The sequence below is a fragment of the Pan troglodytes genome, chromosome 3 (assembly GCF_028858775.2).
Source record: "Pan troglodytes isolate AG18354 chromosome 3, NHGRI_mPanTro3-v2.0_pri, whole genome shotgun sequence".
Classification (NCBI taxonomy): Eukaryota; Metazoa; Chordata; class Mammalia; order Primates; family Hominidae; genus Pan; species Pan troglodytes.
Window position 1 is genome coordinate 8,765,759 of NC_072401.2, and position 21,415 is coordinate 8,787,173.

The 21,415-nt window shown below is 46.5% G+C and overlaps 2 protein-coding genes and 1 long non-coding RNA gene across 14 annotated transcripts in view; 2 read left to right on the top strand and 1 right to left on the bottom strand.

The window, feature by feature from the left end:
- The window catches only part of ACOX3 (acyl-CoA oxidase 3, pristanoyl), a 69,147-nt gene extending 68,333 nt beyond the window's left edge, over positions 1–814 (bottom strand). For both annotated transcript variants that reach the window (XM_063809380.1, XM_024356019.3), the window contains exon 1: positions 624–814. The gene's annotated coding sequence lies outside the window, so the exon portion shown is untranslated. The remainder of the gene's footprint in view (positions 1–623) is intronic.
- LOC134809861 (uncharacterized) lies at positions 814–3,822 on the top strand. The gene is made up of 2 exons (XR_010156455.1): positions 814–1,099; positions 3,555–3,822. It is a non-coding gene; the product is annotated as an uncharacterized LOC134809861 (long non-coding RNA).
- A 1,695-nt stretch (positions 3,823–5,517) lies between these two features.
- The window catches only part of TRMT44 (tRNA methyltransferase 44 homolog), a 78,928-nt gene continuing 63,030 nt past the window's right edge, over positions 5,518–21,415 (top strand). For 6 of the 11 annotated variants that reach the window (XR_010156453.1, XR_010156454.1, XR_010156452.1 and 3 more), the window contains exons 1-6: positions 5,547–6,205; positions 11,542–11,656; positions 14,730–14,949; positions 17,037–17,105; positions 17,961–18,191; positions 19,834–19,905. Coding sequence is in view for 8 of the 11 variants with exons in the window: in XM_063809379.1 (XP_063665449.1) it covers positions 5,587–6,205; positions 11,542–11,656; positions 14,730–14,949; positions 17,037–17,105; positions 17,961–18,191; positions 19,834–19,905 (1,326 nt within the window). In the remaining 3 variants the exon portion in view is untranslated. Of the gene's footprint in view, positions 6,206–11,541; positions 11,657–14,729; positions 14,950–17,036; positions 17,106–17,960; positions 18,192–19,833; positions 19,906–21,415 lie in introns of all 11 variants that reach the window. The other 5 variants (XM_016951313.4, XM_024356016.3, XM_016951316.4 and 2 more) reach the window with 5 other exon arrangements.

A 21,415-nucleotide genomic window follows, 5' to 3' on the forward strand; every position in this document is an offset into this window, starting at 1 on the left:
TAATATGGTGAAACCCCATCTCTACTAAAAATACAAAAACAAAAAATTAGCCAGGCGTGCTGGCGGGCACCTGTAGTCCCAGCTACTCAGGAGGCTGAGGCAGGAGAATTGCATGAACCCGGCAGGCGGAGCTTGCAGTGAGTCGAGATTGTGCCACTGCACTCCAGCCTGGGCAACAGAGCGAGACTCCGTCTCAAAAAAAAGAAAAAAAAAAAAAGAATTGCCCTCTTTTGGTGTTGGATGGCCCACCGAAGGAACTACAGACAGGGAACAATTGGCCATGTATTTAAGGTGGTGACAGGGGTTGGAGGACAGCCAGTGGACCTAGATCAATTCCTTTATATTGATTCATGGTTAAATATAATATAGACAAAAACCGGCATAAATTTAGCCCTGTTTAACAGCTTATTGCAAAAAAGCCAAAAGTGAAAGTAAGAACAGCTGCACCAGCAGACACAGAGTTGAAAAGGGGAGTCCCAGAAAGACCATGAGAAGCCAGTTTTGCAGGAGCCGCCAGAGATAACAGAAATTCTTTCTCCATATGTCCCAGCCTACCTGCCTTTACCGAGGCCAACAGCCCCCTGAGAAACGAGATTAAGGAGCTAACACGCCCCAGGTCTTACCTCGAAGGGGAGAATCAGAGCCTCAAGAGGCCAAGGAAGGAAGTCAAGATAGTCAAGAGGGCCCTCTCAGATCTGGTCTTGCTGGAGCTATGCAAATGCCTCTCAGGGAGACACGAGGACCTGTCTATTATAATGACCAAGCCCACATCCAGGGGGTGGGGCAACAGACTTTCATCTATCAGCCCTTTTTAACCATTGATCTACTAAACTGGAAACACCCTGAACCCGCCACCTTGTTCCCAGCAGCTAGAGCCCTGTCGAGCATAACTGTGTAGAGGTGTTGGACTCAAGTTTACTCTAGCAGACCTGACCTCCGGGACCAGCCTTGGGCATCAGTAGACTGGGAGCTATACGTGGACGGGAGCAGCTTCATCAACCCACAAGGAGAGAGACGTGCAGGATATGCAGTGATAACCCTGGACACTGTCGTTAAGCTGAGCTCATTGCTTTAATTCAGGCCTTAAAACTCAGTGAAGGTAAGACTAAACATTTACACTGACTCTCAGTATGCCTGTTTAACCCTCCAACTGCATGGAGAATTATATTTTAAAAAGGGCCTGTTAAGATCTAGGAAAAAGGGGAAAAAAGACCCAGAGAATGCAACTCAGCTTCAGCATTTGCAGCAGTACTAAGAGGCACTTCTGCAGAGGCTAAGAGTTAGTAGAAAAAAAGCAATTAATATAAAAAAGATTTAAGAAGTGCTTCAAGGAGCTGACAAGAGCCTAAGTCAGTTTTATAAGAGACTCTGTAAAGCATTCTGGCTTTACACCCCATTTAACCCTGAGGCTGGTGGCTCACGCCTATAATCCCAGCACTTTGGAAGGCCGAGGTGGGCAGATCAAGAGGTCAGGAGATCGAGACCATCCTGGCTAACATGGTGAAACCCTGTCTCTACTAAAAAAAAAAAAAACACAAAAAAATTAGCTGGGCGTGGTGGCGGGTGGCTGTAGTCCCAGCTACTCGGGAGGCTGAGGCAGGAGAATGGTGTGAACCTGGGAGGCGGAGTTTGCAGTGACCCGAGATCACACCACTGCACTCCAGCCTTGGCAACAGAGCGAGACTCCATCTCAAAAAAAAAAAAAAAATCAGCATATATATATATTCGAAAAAATGTATATAAATATATATATACACAAATATATGTAAATATATAGAAATATATACATGTAAATATATATATTTACATATATATTTCTATATATTTACATATTTTTTATATATTTACATGTATAAAAATATATATGTAAATATATATGTAAAAAATATATGTAAATATATATATAAATATATATATAGTGAATACTTCGTTTGTAAAGCAAGCCCAGGGTAACATCAAGCAGAAGCTACAGGCATGAATATCACCCAGTCTATAAAAGTGGCCACCAAGGCGTATGTTAACTGTGACCAAGGCACAAAACAGGAAAGAGCAAAAGCAATAAGTGCGGCAGCTAGGCACGCCAAGGGTTAAATTCCTCTCCCCAGCTCAGATCTATCTAGAAAAAAAGAGGAGGCTACAGACCAGTGCCAAGAGAAGAGCAAAACAAAAAGAAAGACTCACAGTAAGTGTAAAAAAGAGAATCAGAAGAAAATGGGAGAGACAGCAGTGCGCGGGGGCAGGGCCTGTGCCACTGCCTGGCCCCGCCAGCTGGCCATAGAAGCAGGAGAACTCAGGAAGGAAAAAGAAAAACAAAGACTTAAGAAAAAAGGCCAATCTGTTAGCAACAGCTCTTATAAAAAGAGAGATTAGCAATGCGAGAGGACGTGGACACGGATGTAGACGTGGAAGAAGTCAAGTTAGGCAAGGATTCGAGAGCCGGCCAAGGCTAGAGAGACATTAATGTGTGAGATGAAAAAAGAAAGGACACTAGAAGGGTGAATGTTCAGAAGGCAATAAAGGAAATGGCCAAGGCTGCAAGACAAAGAGGCCATTGGCCAAGGGCTGCCGCACCTTGGAGGAACCAAATACTGATCTGATCAGGCTGGCAGGAGCTAAAGAATGTAAAGACTAGGGCAGACTAGGCACCTTCTTATTAGGCTCCCAGGAGCCCATTGTCACATTAGAAGTTAAAAGCAGCAGGATTCTGCCATATCTGGATTCCAATTTCTCACTGATGGCTAAGCCACTAGATAGAGTTACAAAGAGGGAAAGAAAAAGAACCCCTCCTCTAAGAAACTTAAACAGGAGAAAGAACCATACCTTGTGAAAACTTGCTTATAGACTTTACAGAACTGCCTCATGCTGGAGGCTATCGGTACATGCTAGTGCTTGTTTGCACCTTTCCAGGGTAAGTTAAAGTTTTCCCCACCAGGACAGAAAAAGTACAAGAAGTGACTAAAGTACTGTTAAAAGACATTATCCCCAGGTTTAGACTGCCTCTAACTTTAAAGTCAGACAATAGGCCAGCATTTGTAGCTGAAATAGGGCAGGATTTAACAAGACTGTTAAAAATAAAATGGAAGTTACACACAGCCTATTGGCTGCAAAGTTCAAGAAAAAGTGGAGTGCATGAACTGGACACTCGAGCAGCTACTGAAAAAATATTGCCAGGAAATTCATTTAAGATAAAATCAGGCTTTTGCCTATGGTCCTCCTTCAAGTCAGCTGCACCCTCACCAAACAAACTAGGTATTTACCCTATAAGATTTTGTTCGGTCGGCCACCCCCAAATCATAGGTCAAATTAAAGGTGACCTCCAAGAACTAAAGGAATTAACCTTAAGAAAGCAAATGCAGATTTTAGAAATAGCCATACAAAGTGTTTATAATTAAATACATAAAAATGCCTATAAGCCTGACACCCCTTTAAATCTAGTGACTCTGTTTAAGTTAAAAAGTAAAATCTAATTTTTCTAGGACCCATATAGGATGGGCCTTATACTGTAATCTTTTCCACTCCCACTGCTGTTAAAAGTTGCAGGTGTTGTGTCTTAGATCCATCACAGTCAGCTAACACTGGCAGCTCAGGACAAGTAGACCAGCCAGCAGGACACAGATCTTCCTACCCGGCTGATCCTGAGACGAGACCAAGCTGTTGCTGAGGACGACAGCCCTGCTCTGGTCACTCCGGAGGCTGACCAGTCTACGCACGGCTGAAGCTTGAAGAAACAACAAGCCCGGCTCTAGTCACACACTGGCGGCTGAATAGTCTACGCATGGCCGAAGCTTGAGGACTTGTCAAGCAAGTAAACGTAGTTAAAAATCTTAAGACTAATAGTTTTCCTGTAATACTGTTTTCCTATTGTTCTGTCACTGTATTCAATCTTTTCCCCAGGTAAGGACCTCTTTTGTCCTTGCTGGATATAAATATGCTGTATATTGTTTTGTTATTGTTACCCCCCATAACCATGCTAGAAGAAACACCTATATAAGGTGTCCCCATTGTACACATACTACTTAGTCAGGAAACCCAGACCCGTCCAGCCCAGCAACAATTCCGAGTCTTTAAGTCATTCTTTAAACACATAAACCAGAAGTTACAAGAGCCTCCTCCTTTAGCAAAACAAACAAACAACCTATTTGCTCAGCTGGCTGAAAACATTGCCAGCAGCCTAGACGTTTCTTCATGTTATGTTTATAAAAAGGCTAACATGAGAGACCAATGGCCTTGAGAAGCAAAAGATTTAATGCCTCAAGATTACTTTAACTCTTTCCCCAAGCAGATGCCAAGTTCAAGCATCTGGCTCTTAAAAACTCCTATTATTAAGAAATACTGTGTTGCTTGCTAGGAAAAAAGCTTTTAAGACCCAGTAAAAAAACTAACCTGCTTAGGACATGACAAAGTTGGCACATGTGCCTGTACTGGTTTAACACAGGTTTGATCCTAGGTCTTTATTTAAAAGATAGTTTCCAGCTATAAGAGAATTTAAAACCCTCACTGCAAGTGTATTACATAAAACACTATCACTCTGTCTCCCAAAGAGACTCAAAGTAAAAATAAAAGCGAGAACTCCCACTAATTTGTGCAAATTCTCAAAGGAAGGGATAAGGAGACCACTACTACTCCTGCTGCCCTCCTCCCTGCCACCTTGCCTAGTTCATAAGACAGGAGGAAAAGAGAGAAAGCAAAAAGTTAGAAAGAAACAAAAGTCAGATAAATAGCCAGACAACCTTGGCACCACCACCTGGCCCTAGGAGTTAAAAATAATAATAATAATAACATCAACCCCTGACCTAAACTACTTGTGTTATCTGTAAATTCCAGACATTGTATGAAAAAAGCATTGCAAAACTTTCTGTTCTGTTAGCTGATTCATGTAGCCCCCAGTCACGTTTCCCATGCTTGCTCGATTTATCACGACCCTTTCACGTGGACCCCTTAAAGTCGTAAGCCTTTAAACAGGCCAAGAATTTCTTTTTTGGGGAGCACAGCTCTTAAGACGCAAGTCTGCCGATGCTCCCGGCCGAATAAACCTCTTCCTTCTTTAATCCGGTGTCTGAGGAGTTTTGTCTGTGGCTTGTCCTGCTACAGTAGGTGACAGATGACTTTCATCCCTTATGGGACAACGTTACATCATTCTTGTGAAACAGCCATGGCTGCACTCAGACTTAGGAAGGCACTGGCTGTAATGCCAGCACTAAAAGCAAACCAGAACCCAAGTGGAGAAAAGTTAGCTTTCATAAGAGGACTCATCTTTTACGTTCACAAACTTAGGCTCCCTGACTTTTATCGGTAATCAGTACTGAGGACAATGCGTTCCACACCCGCTGGCTGGCTGATGTTTGATTCTGTAACTATACCACGTCCAGAATTCTCTCAAAAGGGAATAAAACACAGGTCAAATTCCTCACCCACACACTCCACAGTTCAACCCCTGCCAGGGAAACCAAAAGCAGGAAAGGCTCTCCAGTGGCGCCATTCTCATTTTCGGTCCCAGCACCCCGCCTCCATGACGTCAACGCGCCGCGCCACCGGGCTGCGTCATCTCGGCGCGCTGCGGCCAGGGCTGTACACCTGCTGGCTGCCATGGCTGAGGTGGGCCGTACCGGGATCAGCTACCCAGGCGCGCTTCTCCCACAGGGCTTCTGGGCTGCGGTCGAAGTGTGGCTGGAGAGGCCGCAGGTGGCAAACAAACGGCTTTGCGGCGCCCGCCTGGAGGCCCGCTGGAGCGCCGCCCTGCCCTGCGCCGAGGCCCGCGGCCCCGGGACTAGCGCAGGCTCGGAGCAGAAGGAGCGGGGTCCGGGACCCGGCCAGGGTTCCCCCGGAGGGGGCCCAGGTCCCAGGTCGCTATCAGGACCCGAGCAGGGCACGGCATGTTGCGAACTTGAGGAGGCCCAGGGCCAGTGCCAGCAAGAGGAGGCACAGAGGGAAGCCGCCTCAGTGCCCCTGAGGGACTCCGGGCACCCCGGCCATGCTGAAGGAAGGGAGGGCGACTTCCCCGCCGCAGATCTGGATTCGCTGTGGGAGGATTTCTCCCGAAGTCTCGCCCGTGGCAATTCGGAGATGCTGGCCTTCCTCACCAGCTCCGGGGCGGGATCGCAGCCAGAGGCGCAGCGTGAGCTCGACGTGGTTCTCAGAACCGTCATCCCGAAAACTAGCCCACATTGCCCCCTTACAACTCCCAGGAGGGAAATAGTCGTGCAAGGTAAGAGTGTTTTGATAGTGGACGGATACGATTAGATAAAAAAGCATTCATAGAACCTCGGGTCAATGAAAAAGTCCTAAGGGTACTAGTTCCTCTGCGATGTCCTAGGGAGGTTGTTAGGTGTTTGATAGTTTTTTGAGTGGGCGCATAGAAATGTGTGTCCTTAGTACAGAAGATGGGATAATTGATTGGGGTGGTGTCTGGAAGGCTTCAAAGAGACAGTGAGGCCGGGCGCGGTGGCTCACGCCTGTAATCCCAGCACTTTGGGAGGCAGAGGCGGGCGGATCATGAGGTCAGGAGATCGAGACCATCCTGGCTAACACAGTGAAACCCCGCCTCTACTAAAAATACAAAAAATTAGCCGGGCGTGGTGGCGGGCGCCTGTAGTCCCAGCTACTCGGGAGGCTGAGGCAGGAGAATGGCGTGAACCCGGGAGGCGGAGCTTGCAGTGAGCCGAGATCGCGCCACTGCGCTCCAGCCTGGGCGACAGAGCGAGACTCCGTCTCAAAAAAAAAAAAGACAGTGAAGGACTAGCTGGATATTGCGTAATACCTAGGAGTTTAGCAGGTAAAGCTGTAGGTGTAAAAGTGTTGGGGACCAGCCTCAACACCACCCGTAGGGTACTCAAAGTCCGGTGGCGACGAAGGAATGAGACGAGACAGGTTAAGAGTGCATAAAGATTGGGGGCCAGGGGGCCAATTGCAAAATGGAGGCTGCCAAAGCCTCGGAGCTCTGGTCTCCACACTATTGAGTACAATCACTTAGATCTAAGAAGCGGACGTTCGGGGCGAGACGGTGAAAGGGAGACAGTGCATCATACATGTCATCTATAGCAGTGGCGGTTTAAATGAATCTCCTTTGTGCTCAAACAGCGTTATCTTTAACTTGTCGGAGAATAACTAGTGGGAGCGTGCTTAACTAGGAGCCTGCATGTCTGACCACATTGTAGTGATTCAAAGGAGTGTCTTTCTCCTTGAACACAGTGTTTATAGGTAAGACAGTAGGTCTCGCCCAGAGCATGGGAACCTCATGACAATAAGAAGGCTTTCCTCCTCAGAGGCCTCTTGTGGCTTTCCACAACTTATTGTCTCATATTTTTATGGCCAGTTTATACAGGCATGCCATAAGCCTTTTCCCCAACATAAAGAGAGCTATTTATGCTGAGACAAATAACTGTGAAAGAGCATAGAGACTGGATGGATGGGAACCTACTAGTCCTCAGCATTCGTTAAATCTCTGGCATTTATTTTTACTGCCCGTGACCTTGACACTTCAGCCTCAGCCACTCTTACCTGAAACTTTATTCAGCAGCATGTGTTTCGTATTGCCACTGTAACAAATTACTGCAAATTCATTGGTCAGTACAAAAAATTGATTGTCTCAGTTCTGTAGGTCAGGAATCCCCATTGGCTCTGCTGGTTTCTCCGCTGTGGGTCTCTCTCACGAGGCCAAAATCAAACAGCCTGCCGGCTGGGCTCTTATTTGGAGGTTCTGGGAAGGAATCTGTTCTCAGGCTCATTCAGTTTGTTGGTAGAATCCAATTTTTTTATGTAGGACTGGGGTCCTTGTTCGCTTGCTGGCTGTCAGTTGCTGGAGGCTTCTTTCTGGTTCTTTCATGCAGCTTCCTACATCTCAGAGCCAGCAATGGGGTTGAATCCTTCTCATACTTGGAATCTCTCTGCCTTCCTCTCCTGCTGCTTCTCTCCTCCGCCTCCAGACAGAGAAAATTCTCTGCTCTTCGTGGCCCATGGAGTTAGGCCGGGCCCACCTGGATAATCCAGAGTACTCTCCCTCTTGAGGTCTGTAACCATAATCATGTTTGCAAGTGTCCCTTTTGGCATATAATGCAGTATATTCACGAGTCCTGGGTATTACGGCATGGACACTTTTGGGAGGCTCTTCTGCCTACCTCAGGCAGCAATTGCTGGGAGGTACATAGTCCCCTCTCATGGCTCCCAATACTGTCTGCCTCTGTGCCTTTGTAAGACTCTAGGTGTCCTCTCCTCCAGGGGGCCTCTCTGCCAGTCCAGTCTAGTTTAGGAGTTCTTCCAGCTCTTATCAACTGTGTTCTAATCTTAACCATTTTACGTTGTCCATCCACTGGACTGAGGATCGGAGAGGCAGTACCCGTGAGGCCTTCATGTGTAGACTTCGCTGAACAGAGGGATAGGACTGAATTTTTTCCTTTCTTCCTCTCAGGGAGGCAGTTTTCCCTCTCAACAAGGAATACGTTTTCAGGATTGCTTTCTATATTCAGTTCCCGCCAGGAAGGCTCACCAGAGGACTTGTATCCTCCATGGAATATAGACAGCCTGGCTTTGAATTTTGGTCTTGACAATTACAAGCTGTATGGCTGTGGGCAGGTTATAGAGCCTCTCTGTGCCTCAGTGTCTTCATTTGTAAAATAGGATAATAATAAAATTTCTTGGAGTTGCTGGAAGAGTTAAATGGAATTAATACATTGTAAAGTGCTTAGAATAGTTCCTGGCACATGGTAAGTGCCTAATAAATGCTAGCTGCTGTTTGTGTGAAGTGGAGATGCTCTTGCAACTTTTGTATATTTCTTGGCCCTATTCTGGGCAAGATCACGAAGGTCTTAAGAGTAATGTGACTGTTCGAGACCAGCCTGGCCAACATGGTGAAACCCCGTCTCTACTAAAAATACAAAAAATTAGCCAGGCGTAGTGGCAGGTGCCTGTAATCCCAGCTACTCAGGAGACTGAGGCAGAAGAATGACGTGAACCTGGTGGGTGGAGGTTGCAGTGAACCAAGATCGTGCCACTGCATTCCAGCCTGGGCAGCAGAGGGGGACTCAGTCTAAAAAAAAAAAAAAAAGGAATGTGACTAAGAAATCTTAACTTAGTAGCAGGTGACAGGATGACACAGTGGTTAAGAACTTGACTTCTTTAGTTAAAGAACAGAATTCAGTTTGAGGCTATGTGGATTTGAGACAGATTACTTAATCTTTTGAACGCCTGGTTTTCTCATCTAGAACAGAGGTTTCAGTCGGGGCAGTTTTGATCCTCAGAAGTTTGTCATTCAAACATCACATGTTCTCACTTATTTATGGGGTCTAAAAATCAAAACAATGGAACTCGTGGACATAGAGAGTGGAAGGATGGTTACCAGAGGGTGGGAAGGGGAGTGGAGGGTTGGGGGAGAGGTGGGATGGTTAAAGTGTACAAAAAAAATAGAATATGAATAACACCTAGTATATGATAGTCTAACAGGGGGATTATAATGAATAATAACTTAATTGTACTTTTTTTTTTTTTTTTGAGAGTAGTCTCGCTCTGTGGCCCACGCTAGAGTGCAGTGGTGTGATCTCAGCTCACTGCAACCTTCACCTCCTGGGTTCGAGCGATTCTCCTAACTTAGCCTCCCAAGCAGCTGGGATTACAGGCATGTGCCACGACGCCCAGCTAATTTTTGTATTTTTCGTAGAGATGGGGTTTCACCATGTTGGCCAGACTGGTCTCCAACTCCTGACCTCATGTGATCCGCCTGCCTTGGCCTCCCAAAGTGCTGGGGTTACGGGCGTGAGCCACCGCTCCCGGCCACGATTGTACATTTTTAAATAACGAAAAGAGTGTAATTGGATTGTTTGTAACACAAAGGATAAATGTTTGAGGGGATGGATGCCCCATTCTCCATGATGTGATTAGTTCACATTGCATGCCTGGATCAAAACATTTCATGTACCCTGTAAATATATATACCTGCTATGTACCCACAAAAATGAAAAATTTAAAAATTTTAAAAATCGAAATTTATCATTGTGTAGTGACAACAGTGACAGCAGATTTGGGGTTGCCACACTGGGCAGGGAGGGAGAGGATGCTGCTGGCATCTAGTGGGTAGGGGCCAGGGCTTCTGGTAAACATGCTACAGTGCACAGGACAACTCCCAACAATAAGGAGTTATCCAGCCACACATGCTAGTGACACTGAGGCTAAGAAACCCTGATCCAGAGGATGGTGAAAATAATACTGGATGATAAAGTTGTGAGCTTTATTTTTCTTTATTTATTTTTTGTATAAATAGGGTCTTACTATGTTTCTTAGTCTGGTCTCTAACTCCTGGTTTCAAGTGAGCCTCGCACCTTGGCCTTCCAAAGTGCTGGGACAACAGGCATGGGCCATCACGCCTGGTCCTGTTGCAGTTTTTAAATGAGATAATTCATGGAAAGAATGATGCATTGTGTCAGTCCTCTTCTCTCTGGTCTCACTCACAGTAAAAGCTGTACTTCTATGAACTGCAAGGCCCTATGTGACCTGGGTGGGCCCTGTTACCCTTTGATTTCACCTTCTACCACTTGTCACCTTGTCCACGCCACTCACCTCCATTCCCCATGCACCTGAGCACACGCCTGCCCTAGGGCCTTTGCAATTGCTGCTCCTGTGTCTGAAACACTCTTCTTCCAGGTGCCCCATGGCACACTCCCTGACCTCCTTCGGCTCTCTGCTCAAATGTCACCTAACTAGGGAGGACTTCCCTGGCCACCCTGTATTCCATAGCAGTAGACTCTGATTGTTAGAGTTTTCTCGGCCCCACACTGCTTGCTTTCCATCTGAATCCACTTAGCCCCTTCAGCCTCTGCTTCCTTTTGGCAGGTCTTGTTCTTTCATCTGCTGTGGAAGGTGAACCACAGTTGTGCATATTTGGCCTGTGAAGTGTATATTCCTCTTTAACAGAGTTTGCAATTTTTTTTAATATCAAAGGTAAACACGATTGATTTTAGAGATAGAACTTTATACAACCAAACCTTAAGTATCCACACAAACTGACAGAATGCTGTAAATTTAGCTTAGGAATATGCCACTCTGCTTATAGTTTAATGGGAAGGTGACTGTGAAGTCCCTACATGCAGCAAGGGCTCCACACAACATAAAGCGGTTGTTAGGAAGGCCTGGACTGATATCCGCTTTCCTGAACTGGCCTCTGATGGCTGAGCAGTGTTCTGTGCCTTGCTCACACTCGAAGATCATGGTCAGGCTGTGGCAGACACTCATTTAGGGCAGAGGTCCCCTGTTTTCTCTGATTGTAGCTCTCAAGTTCCAATAGAGTCCACATTGGCTGGCTCTTCCCTCAGGTCCTGGCTCATGCATCTCTCAACAGATACTTGCAGAGAATGGCTGCTGTATGCCTGGCACATTCTAGGCTGTGGGCTGTAGCAGTGAATGAAAGGCAAAAGCTCCTCTCCTGGAGTGCCATTGTGAATAGAGTGCTGGGGGACTGAAAGCATCGTGCTTGACTCATCCCTATTTTTAATACTGCTTCTGATGAGACGGTAGCTAGGCAGTTGTAATTTGTCCTTCTTCTCTTTTTCTTTCCAGATGTCCTCAATGGAACTGTAACATTTTTGCCTTTGGAAGAAGATGATGAGGGGAACTTAAAGGTTAAGATGAGCAATGTGTATCAAATTCAGCTCAGTCATAGCAAAGAAGAATGGTAAGAGCTGGACAGTGGACTCCTAGTTTTATGGTTTCCATTGAGGATTTCTTTAGGTAGCCAAAGGATTCTGGGTTGCCAGAGAGCTTAAGGTCCTGTCTCTGAGGTGGTTATGGTTTGTAGGAATGCAGTTGCTAGCTTATGTGCCCAGGCCATGTTGCTCTTCCTGTTGGTGCCTGGCCTCGAGTCTGGGTGGTCACAGCCTGGCTGGGGTCTCTGATCTCTACCTTCCCTGTGGCTGTGATGATCAGCAGCCCTTAGCATTAGCTCTGAAGTCAAACTCAAATTTCTTTATTGTTATTGTTATTATTATTATTGAGACAGTCTTACACTGTTGCCCAGGCTGGAGTGCATTGGTGCCATCGCATTTCACTGCAACCTCTACCTCCTGCATTTAAGTGATTCTCGTGCCTCAGTCTCCACAGTACAGGCACCCACCACCACACCTGGCTAATTTTTGTATTTTCAGTAGAGACGGGGTTTCGCCATGTTGGCCAGGCTGGTCTCAAACTCCTGACCTCAGGTGATCCACCTGCCTTGGCCTCCCAAAGTGAGATTTCAGGCATGAGCCACCAAGCCCAGCCTATTTTGTTATTTTTTATGACTTAGTAATGGGGAATAGGTGATGGTTCCTTCTGTAGTAAGAATTCAGTGATACTTATTATAAAGTAGCAGTTTAATAAGCACCCTTAATTCCATATGGTATTTGGGCCTGTATAGAAAGTATAAAATTTAATTCATACCGTTTGGTATTTTTAAAACGAAAAAGTCAGAGGAGGGGTGAATTCATTCATGACTTGTTAGCTGATATTTTCCTGAGTGCCACATCCAAGCTGTACTTTCCGAAACAGTCTTGGGGATAACGTCTGAGTAACTGGAATGAGTTTGCCCGGGGCTTCCTAGAAAGCAGAGGGGTGTGGTGAGAAGAGCATGGGCTTCCCACTAGCAGTGTGGTCTTGGGGATGTGCTCTACCTCCTGGCCCTCTGTCTGCTCACCTTGAAATGGGTTTAATCATTCCTGAGCCTCTGAGGAGGTGGCAGGGCTGGGCCTCACATGGATCTGTTGCAGCCTTCGTGCTTGAAAGGGGTGCTCAGGCCCTGTAGCATGAAGCCCTTTGAGAACCATCCAGAGGTTGCCCCGAGTTGTCAGGGGATCCTGCCCTGAGGTCCCTTCCTGCTAGCATGCCCTTGTTGGAGAGTGAGGAGTGAGAGCAGACACTAGGAGAAGCCATGCTTACCTGTGCCAGGCACCTCTGTGCTCGGCGATGCTGAGCTGTGTGCCCATTAGCCAGAAAGTGGTGCCTGTCTTGGGGGCAGTGGGCACCTGGTGCAGGGCGGGGTTGCAGGAGGTGCTTGGCATGTGCCTGCTGCGTTGGAGTGACTTTCATTGCTCTTTGACAAGCTACTGAGGACGTGGCTGCTGCTCCCATCTTCCCAGGGTGGCATTTCTAGTCGGCATCGGAGTGATGTTCACTGCTCTTTAACGAGCTACTGAGGACGTGGCTGCTGCCCCCACCTTCCCAGGGTGGCATTTCTAGTCATAGCCTCACCGGGCCGCTGTTCCTCGCAGTCTCTGGGCACAGGTCACACTTCAGGGGCCAGATGTACTGCCTTCTGAGTTGAACACAAATGAGGGGCTCCACTGTTGATGTGCGTGCTTCTTCGCAGCTGGATTCATTTTCGGCAACATTTGTTGTGTGCCCAGCATGTGTTAGGGCTGGCACGCAGCGGGAAGTGAGTCTCCTGGGGCAGTGGAGAATATCTGCTCCCATACTAGGTGGTGTAGGGAGGAAAACTCAGCCAAGCAGGACTGTGTCCCCTCAATAGAAATGGCAGAGTGTGGCTGAGGTATGTGGGAAGGCCTCTGAGAAGGGACATGGAAGAGAGGCGGATGAAGGAGGAGGCCGTATGGACCTCTGGGGGACCCTGGGGAAGAGCTTGAGGCCCAGGGAAGAGCGAGGAACGCCCCTTGGGCAGAATCTCTGCAGCGCGCAGGGGCCACCAAAGTTAGTGTCAGGCCCAGCAGGAACGCTTCTGGACTGAGCAGGACAGACCTCACAGTCCCGAGCAGGGAGCTGGGCCAGGGGAAAGGTTCAGACCCACTTTGGGGTTGACTCTCTGGAGAATCTTCTGGAAGTGACTTGTGTCCCTCTAATGCACCGTGGTGGCAGAAAACCTGGAAACCACAGCTCTCACCAGACGGACCACTTGCCATTGTCCCCTCCAGTGGGGCCATGCTGCTGCCGCGCCCTCAGCACACTTGTGAGGCCCTCCGGCTCTGCCCCGCTCACCCAGTGGCTGGGATCTGCTTGTTCTTAGGAATGTCCATTGAATGTCACTTTTATCGTAGCTTTCTCTCATCTGCCCAGCAAACTTAATGCCCTCCCCTTCCCTGTGCTGCCCCAAACGCAGCCCTTGGACAGTGTATTGTTATCTGGGTTTGTATCTGTCCCGCCAGTCCTCCCAAGGATTGTGAGCTTTTCCTCATTTATTGAATGCATCCATGAACAGTGCCTGCTATGTGTCAGCACTGCTGGGACCTGGGGGCGGAGCAGTGAGCAAGACAGACAGAAGCCCCCCGCTGTCATGAACCTTCTGATGGCAGAAGACATGTGAAAGACAAAATAAGCCGGCAAAATGCACAGCAGTCTTTATCTCTGTGGCCGAGCACTTCGCCTTCTGGCAAGTAGCTATTCGGTGAGCCAGTATACTCATTTGAGTTGCACCTGTGAAAATGGTAAAGAATAGAAATGTTAGGAAAATCCTCGGACGCTTAGACTCTGGCTCCTTGTGCATGAAGCAGCAGGAGAGAGGCCTTTATTTGTTCAGCTGCCTCAGGGGCTTCGCAGTGTGTAAATATGTTCTTAACAAAGTTTGCAAGAAAAGAGGGATTCTCTGTGCTTTTTACATGTTTTTCTCTATTAGATGAAAGTTCTGTAACTAGTTCTAGTTCGTTTTATGTTTTTGGTAATATAGATGTCTTAGCTTCTGTTTTCTTCATTAGGTAAATAGATAATTTTAAAATAAGAATTGAACATATCTGTGCTTATTCATATTTCTCTTATTTTTAAAGGTTCATATCTGTTTTAATTTTCTGTCCAGAAAGATGGCATTCAGATGGAATCGTGTATCCCAAACCCACGTGGCTTGGAGAAGAGTTGCTGGCCAAGTTGGCCAAGTGGTCTGTAGAGAACAAGAAGACTGACTTTAAAAGCACCCTTTCCCTCATCTCCATTATGAAGTATAGCAAGGCTTACCAGGAACTTAAAGAGAAGTATAAGGAAATGGTTAAGGTAATTCTGGTGGAGAATATCTGATTTTTCCCCCTTCATGATTTTCTTTTCTTTTCTTTTCTTTTTTTTTTTTTTTTTTTTTTGCGACAGTCTTGTTCTGTCACCTGAAAAAAAAAGGGCCAGAGTGAAGTGGTGTGATCTTGGCTCACTGCAACCTCTGCCTCCCGGGTTCAAGAGATTCTCCTGCCTCAGCCTCTGGACTAGCTGGGACTACAGGAACATGCCACCACGCCTAGCTAATTTTTTGTATTTTTATTAGAGATGAGGTTTCACCATGTTGCCCAGACTGGTCTTGGCCTCCCAAAGTGCTAAGATTACAGGTGTGAGCCACCGTGCCCAGCTCACCCTTAATTTACATGAGGTAAAATAATCAAACTCTTCCAGGTAAAATTGTTTTTCCTGTTGCAGGCTGTACTTTGACGTACTTAGGGGTGCACACAACAAAAACATAGACAGATATATAATGGAAAAGGATTGATCTTTACTTGTATATTATTTGTTTTCAAGAGACCTAAAGGGAAATATTTAATTGAAAAGTAATGGAACCTTGAAAAAAAAATGGCTAAATTACCATAATTCTTTGTATAAACTTAAATATATTTTAAGAAAATGTGAAAAGTTAAAGTACAAAAGAGCAGTTCCCAAAAGGAGATACATTTCATAATAACATGTGCTTAAACTTTCTATCTAAGATGTAAAAACAGTATAACAAGAAACATCTGTGTTGCGGGAAGTCAGGGAGCCCGAATTGGGGGCGGGTTCCCCCAATACATCTGTGTGTTTATGCCCAGCTTAAGGCAGAAGGCATTGCTGGTAGAGTCAAAGCTACTTACTATTCTTCCTAGTTCCCATCTTCCTCCCCTCCTAGGAGTAACCACAATTTGTCATTTCCATGTTTTTGTTTTTTTTTTTGAGACAGGCTCTCACTCTGTCGCCTAGGCTGGAGTGCAGTGGTGCAATCTTGGCTCACTGGAGACTCAACCTCCCGGGCTCAAGCGATTCTCCCAACTCAACCTCCCTAGTAGCTGGGACCACAGGCAGATGCTACCATGCCTGGCTAATTTTTTGTATTTTTTGTAGAGACAAAGTTTTGCCATGTTTCCCAGGCTGTTCTTGAACTCCTGGGCTCAAGTGTTCTGCCTGCTTTGGCCTCCTAAAGTGCTTGGATTACAGGCATGAGCCACTGCCCGGCTTCCATGTATTTTTTTAATCAGTCACGTCTTGCTCTGTAACAAAAGCACCCCAAAGGTCACAGGCTTAAAGCTGTGACCTTTCATTATTGCTGAAGCACCTGTGGGTCCCCGGGGTTGGCTGACTGAGGCTGGGCTCCCTCCCACATCCTGGCCTCGTGGTCCTTTGCCATCTTGTTAGCTATTTGGTACCGCCCAGAAGGTACTTTTTATGTTTTTCCAGCTTTTGAAATTGTTTCTAGTGGGATGGTTCATCTGTATTGTCTAAGGCGCTGTGACTGGAAATAGAAATTTCAACTTTTAACATTGGCCATTGGTTTTTCCTGTTTTGCCTAATGCCAGTTCTGAACATGACTAATTTTAATAATGAGAGCTCATGTTTGCACAGCTAGTGCTTTACAGTTTTCAGAGCACCTTGATTATCCTGTGTGTTAGTTGAGGCATGGCTTTATCCCTGTTTGACAGGTAGGGCGACAGCAGCCACTGATGGACCAGGGGCTGGAGCACTGGTCTCCTAGTTTGTGGCTCGCGGCTCTCCCTGCCCTAGTTTCACTCCCACGCCTAGTTTCCTTGTTTGTTGCCCTTATCTGCATAGACAATGAGCACAGTGTAGCTAAGTGTTTCCTCTGTGTCCACTGCCTCAGCTAAATGCCTTAGGTACATTCTGTTGATTGTGAAATCTTGCTTTGGATTGGATTGTTCTTGGCATGCCTTGTTTCTTTATGTAAATCTTTTATTGTAAGAAACCAGTTGTGAATTCCTGCCTTTGAGCTTATGTTTCCTATTTTAGTGTACGATTAGTCCAGTTTGATTTATGCTTTATAGGGATACTTAAAGTATTGGGAAATGGTGGTGGGGAAACCGAACAATTTACGTTTGCTCTTGAAACTGTTTTAGGTGTGGCCTGAAGTCACTGATCCTGAGAAGTTCGTGTATGAAGATGTGGCTATCGCAGCATACCTGCTGGTAAGGGTGTAAGCGACCTCAGCTTCTCGAGTGGGTGGAGTTTGCTATAGGCAGATGTTCCCTGTAGTGAAGGACATTTTCCAAATCCATAACTGCCGGTGCTCACAATTCTGCTGGCCAAGGTTGGTTTCTCGTGTAATGGTTTGACTTCATGTGGTCCTTTTGATGCGTATACAACAAGTTTGGGTTGAAACTTGACCTCGGGTTCCAACTTGATCTGCAGGCGGAACTGTACGTCCACACTCAGCAGTCATCGTGGAGGCACCGGCTGGCACAGGGAAGCACTGAGGAACACGTGTCTTCCGGCCCTGGCCTAGAACCTTCTAGCCCTTTCCTCAGCTGGCTCACTAGCTGGCTACATTTGGACATGCCCTCTGATTTAATCATCTTGGTTTACTTATCTATAAGAATGTTTAGAGTAGGCTGGGTTTGGTGGCTCAAGCCTGTAATTCCCAGCACTTCGGGAGGCCGAGGCGGGCAGATCACTTGAGGTCAGGAGTTTGAGACCAGCCTGGCCAACATGGTGAAACCCTGTCTCTACTGAAAATACAAAATTAGCCAGGCGTGGTGGCAGGTGCTCATAGTTCCAGCTACTGGGGAGGCTGAGGCAGGAGAATTGCTTGAACCCAGGAGGCGGAGGTTGCAGTGACCTGAGATTGCATCGTTGCACTCTAGCCTGGGCGGCAAGAGCAATACTCCATCTCAAAAAAAGAAAAAAAAAAAAAAAAGAATGTTTAGTGTAGATGATTTCAAGTTTCCTTTCACTCAGAGTTTTCTTTGACCAGTTTGTGTCTGAATTATTCTTGCGTAGAGTGAATTACCACCTGACTTTGTTTTGTTTTTCTCTTCACTTAGATTCTATGGGAAGAAGAAAGGGCTGAGAGGGGACTAACTGCCAGGCAGTCCTTTGTGGACCTGGGATGTGGAAATGGCCTCCTGGTCCACATCCTGAGCAGTGAGGGGGTAAGGCCCGGCTCCATCACCTTTTCTGGTAACTTGTCCAGAGTTTCCTCAAGTCAGGCACAGGGTTCACTGACATCTTTTTCTGCTGATACAGCCTGGATTTGGAGTCAGCCAGCTATCAGAGTAGGTAGAGACTTATAAATTTCTGTTAATTTGATAAACAAACAGCTCCTAAAACAAGGGAAACGTGGTGATCTCATTGGACCTAAGAGGAAGTCCCCAGGCCCCGGCATGGACCTATAAAATGACAGGCTTTGAGTAGCATGGATGTTTTTTTGCTGTCAGATTTTTCTTTTGAAACCCACCATCTCAAGGAGCTGGAGGGAGATAAAAAGCAAGGCAGGTTCTGCACTTGAGAAGCTTCAGGCCAGGCACGGGGCTCACGCCTGCAATCCTAACCCTTGGGTGGCCGAGGCGGGTGGATCACTTGAGCCCGGGAGTTTGAGACCAGCCTGGGCAATGTAGTGAAACCCCATCTCTGCAAAAAAAAAGAAAAACAAATAAGAGAAGCTTCAGTTCTGGCTCGGACGGCCAGTCATGTATACACAGACAACAGTATGGAACAGTGTGGTACTGGGTTTTGCCCTTATTTTCTGGATGTTCAGCTGATGCAGTGAAAGCACTCTTGGGCTGAGAGCGGCACCTGCCCAGGTAGCACGGTCAGTAGGGGTGGGTGTCTTGTGCCTGGAACTTCCTGCCAGCAACTCATACCCCTCCTGGTGCGTCCAGCGCGTCAGGTGCCATTATCCCATGATATGATGGCCAGCTTAGCCACTTCCTGCTAGGGGGCAACAGCTGGAACCTGCAGCCCAATATTGATGGTACCAAACTGATTATCTTCCTGCTATGCTGTACTGTACAGTACTGTACTGATAGGCTGCGCATATTTGTCTACACCTGTAAGAGCTTGAAATGGTTGTTACAATGCCCTTTTTCAAGTGTGTTATTAAAGAATGAGTTTTTAATCATAATACCTATAAGCTGGTTGTGGGGGTGGTAGTGTATCAGGTGGCAGCTTGGTAGCTGGTACCTGGAGACTGCTGGGAGGTGTCTCGTGCACCCTTCCTCTTCTGCAGGCTTGGAATAAATAAGTTTGCCCTATGAGAGCCAATGAGTGTGGCCAAGGTGCAAGAAGAGCCAGCAGCTGACCTTGACTGAGAGCAGAGAATTGGCTCACGTTCTCAGGTGTGCTCCCTGGGGCACTGGCCCTGGAAATGTTCCCACACTAAAGGCCACTGTGGTCACTCAACTCCATGTCCCATCTTGAACTCCATGTCCCATCTTGAACTCCATGTCCCATCATAATGACCATTAGCGCAGTACACCTTCTTACCTGCCTTGCAGGGATGTGGGTATCTGTTTCAGACAGCTGAGAAATTCTGGTGTCATCCATGAATGCTAATGACACACTTGAAAAAGGGCATTGTAACAACCATTCCAAGCTCTTAGAGGCGTAGGCAAATATGTGCAGGCCGTCAGTACAGTACTGTGCAGTACAGCAGCAAGAAAATCAGCTTGGTACCACCAGACTGGGCTGCAGGTTCCAGCTGTTGCTGCTAGCAGGAAGTGGCTAAGCTGGCCATCGTATCACAGGGTAATGGCACCTGGTGCGCTGGACGCATCAGGACGGGTATGAGTTGCTGGCAGGAAGCTCTTCTCTTGCCCTTCGTCCTTCTGGCAGTGCCTGCAGAGCTTTAATGTGTTCTTGCTAACTTATTATGAAGTACTAAGGTTAACCTTTGATTTCTAAAATTAATTTTTTCAGCATCCAGGCAGAGGGATTGATGTCCGAAGAAGAAAAATCTGGGACATGTATGGACCACAAACTCAGTTAGAGGTACCGTCTTTATTACGCATGCCCTTGATCTCAGCATGGCTTAGCTCCCGGTGGGAATTGCTGTAATGAATGTGTCTCTTTGTATAGGTCAAGCAGACATGCTGATAGTAAACCTTCACATTAATCTAAGTGCTCTGAAATTAGAGAAGAGAAAAAGAGAGATGAAACTAGACTTTGCAGAACCTTCTGGTTAAACTGACTGAAGGGCGCTGATCTCCAGGCAGAAGTGCTGTCTCTCCCTGAGTTTGTTGGTGCCGTTTGTATCTTGTGTGGGGTGCTCCCGTGCAGCCTTGAGGTGGGGGCTGTGCCCCGTGCATTTTGCGAAGTCTTCTCCAAGGCCTCCCAAAGGCTGCTCGTTCGGTCAGCAAGCAGTTAGTACCCTGCCTGCCAGGACTGTGCCAGGGATGGGGACACCTGCAGATGAGCCACAAAGGGCGGTGGCTGTGCCAGGGCTGGGATAGAAGGTTTAGAGGGCTGTGGGGACTCAGAGGAGGGGCTTGACCCCACTTGGGGCCTCTGAGAAGACTTCTTGGAGCACCCCCATGAGCAAGTGGAGGCAGCCAGGTGCCCAGCACGGAAGCGAGATGCCCCCTGGCGGGATCACCTCCGGGCACACAGATGATGTGTAGGGCAGACTGTGCAGTCCCACGTAATTTCTCTCATATCTTTGGGCCAGTCCTCTTTACCCTTGACATTTCCCTTTTTTAGGACTTGAAACAGTCTCACTTTTCTTAATGCCCCTACCCAGAGATAATCACTCTCTTTTATTTAGGGAAATCAATATGTACACATTTACAGTTTTAAAAAATAATATTTGTGACCATGGTGTATATGGAACTTTGACCCTGGCTGCTTCTGCTCATTTAACATCCCATTCTAGGCATTTTCTGAAGTCTTTGACAATTATTTGCAAGCATGTTGTTAATGGCTGTACAATGTTCCATTGAATTGTAGGTAACAACAACACAAGTACAGCTGGCCCTTGAACAACACGGGATTGAACTTTGTGGGCCAGTTTTATACAAATTTTTTTCAATAAATACATTGGAAAATTTTGTTGGAAATTTGCAACAATTTGAAAAAACTGACAAATGAAATGCATAACCTAGAAATATTGAAAAAAATTCAGAAAAAGTTAGATATGTCCTGAATGCATTAAATATACATACATACTAGTCTATTTTACCATTTACAACCATGAAATACATACAAATCTATTATAAGAAGTTAAAATCTATCAAAACTTACACAAACCCAGACTGTATGTGGTGTCATTCTCTGTCAAGAGAAACGCGAACGTAAAGATGCAGTATTGAATCATAATTGCATGAAACTAACTGTAGTCCATTCAGTGCTACTGTAAAATTTCCTGGTCACTGCTCGTTCCTACTGCAGTGAGCCCAAGTGTTTCAAGTGCCCATTTAAAATGCTATGTGACACCGATCACCTCTGTGGCACCAGCTCATTCCTCCAGTCAGTTGCATAGCCCAGTGAAACGTGATCTCTGGTA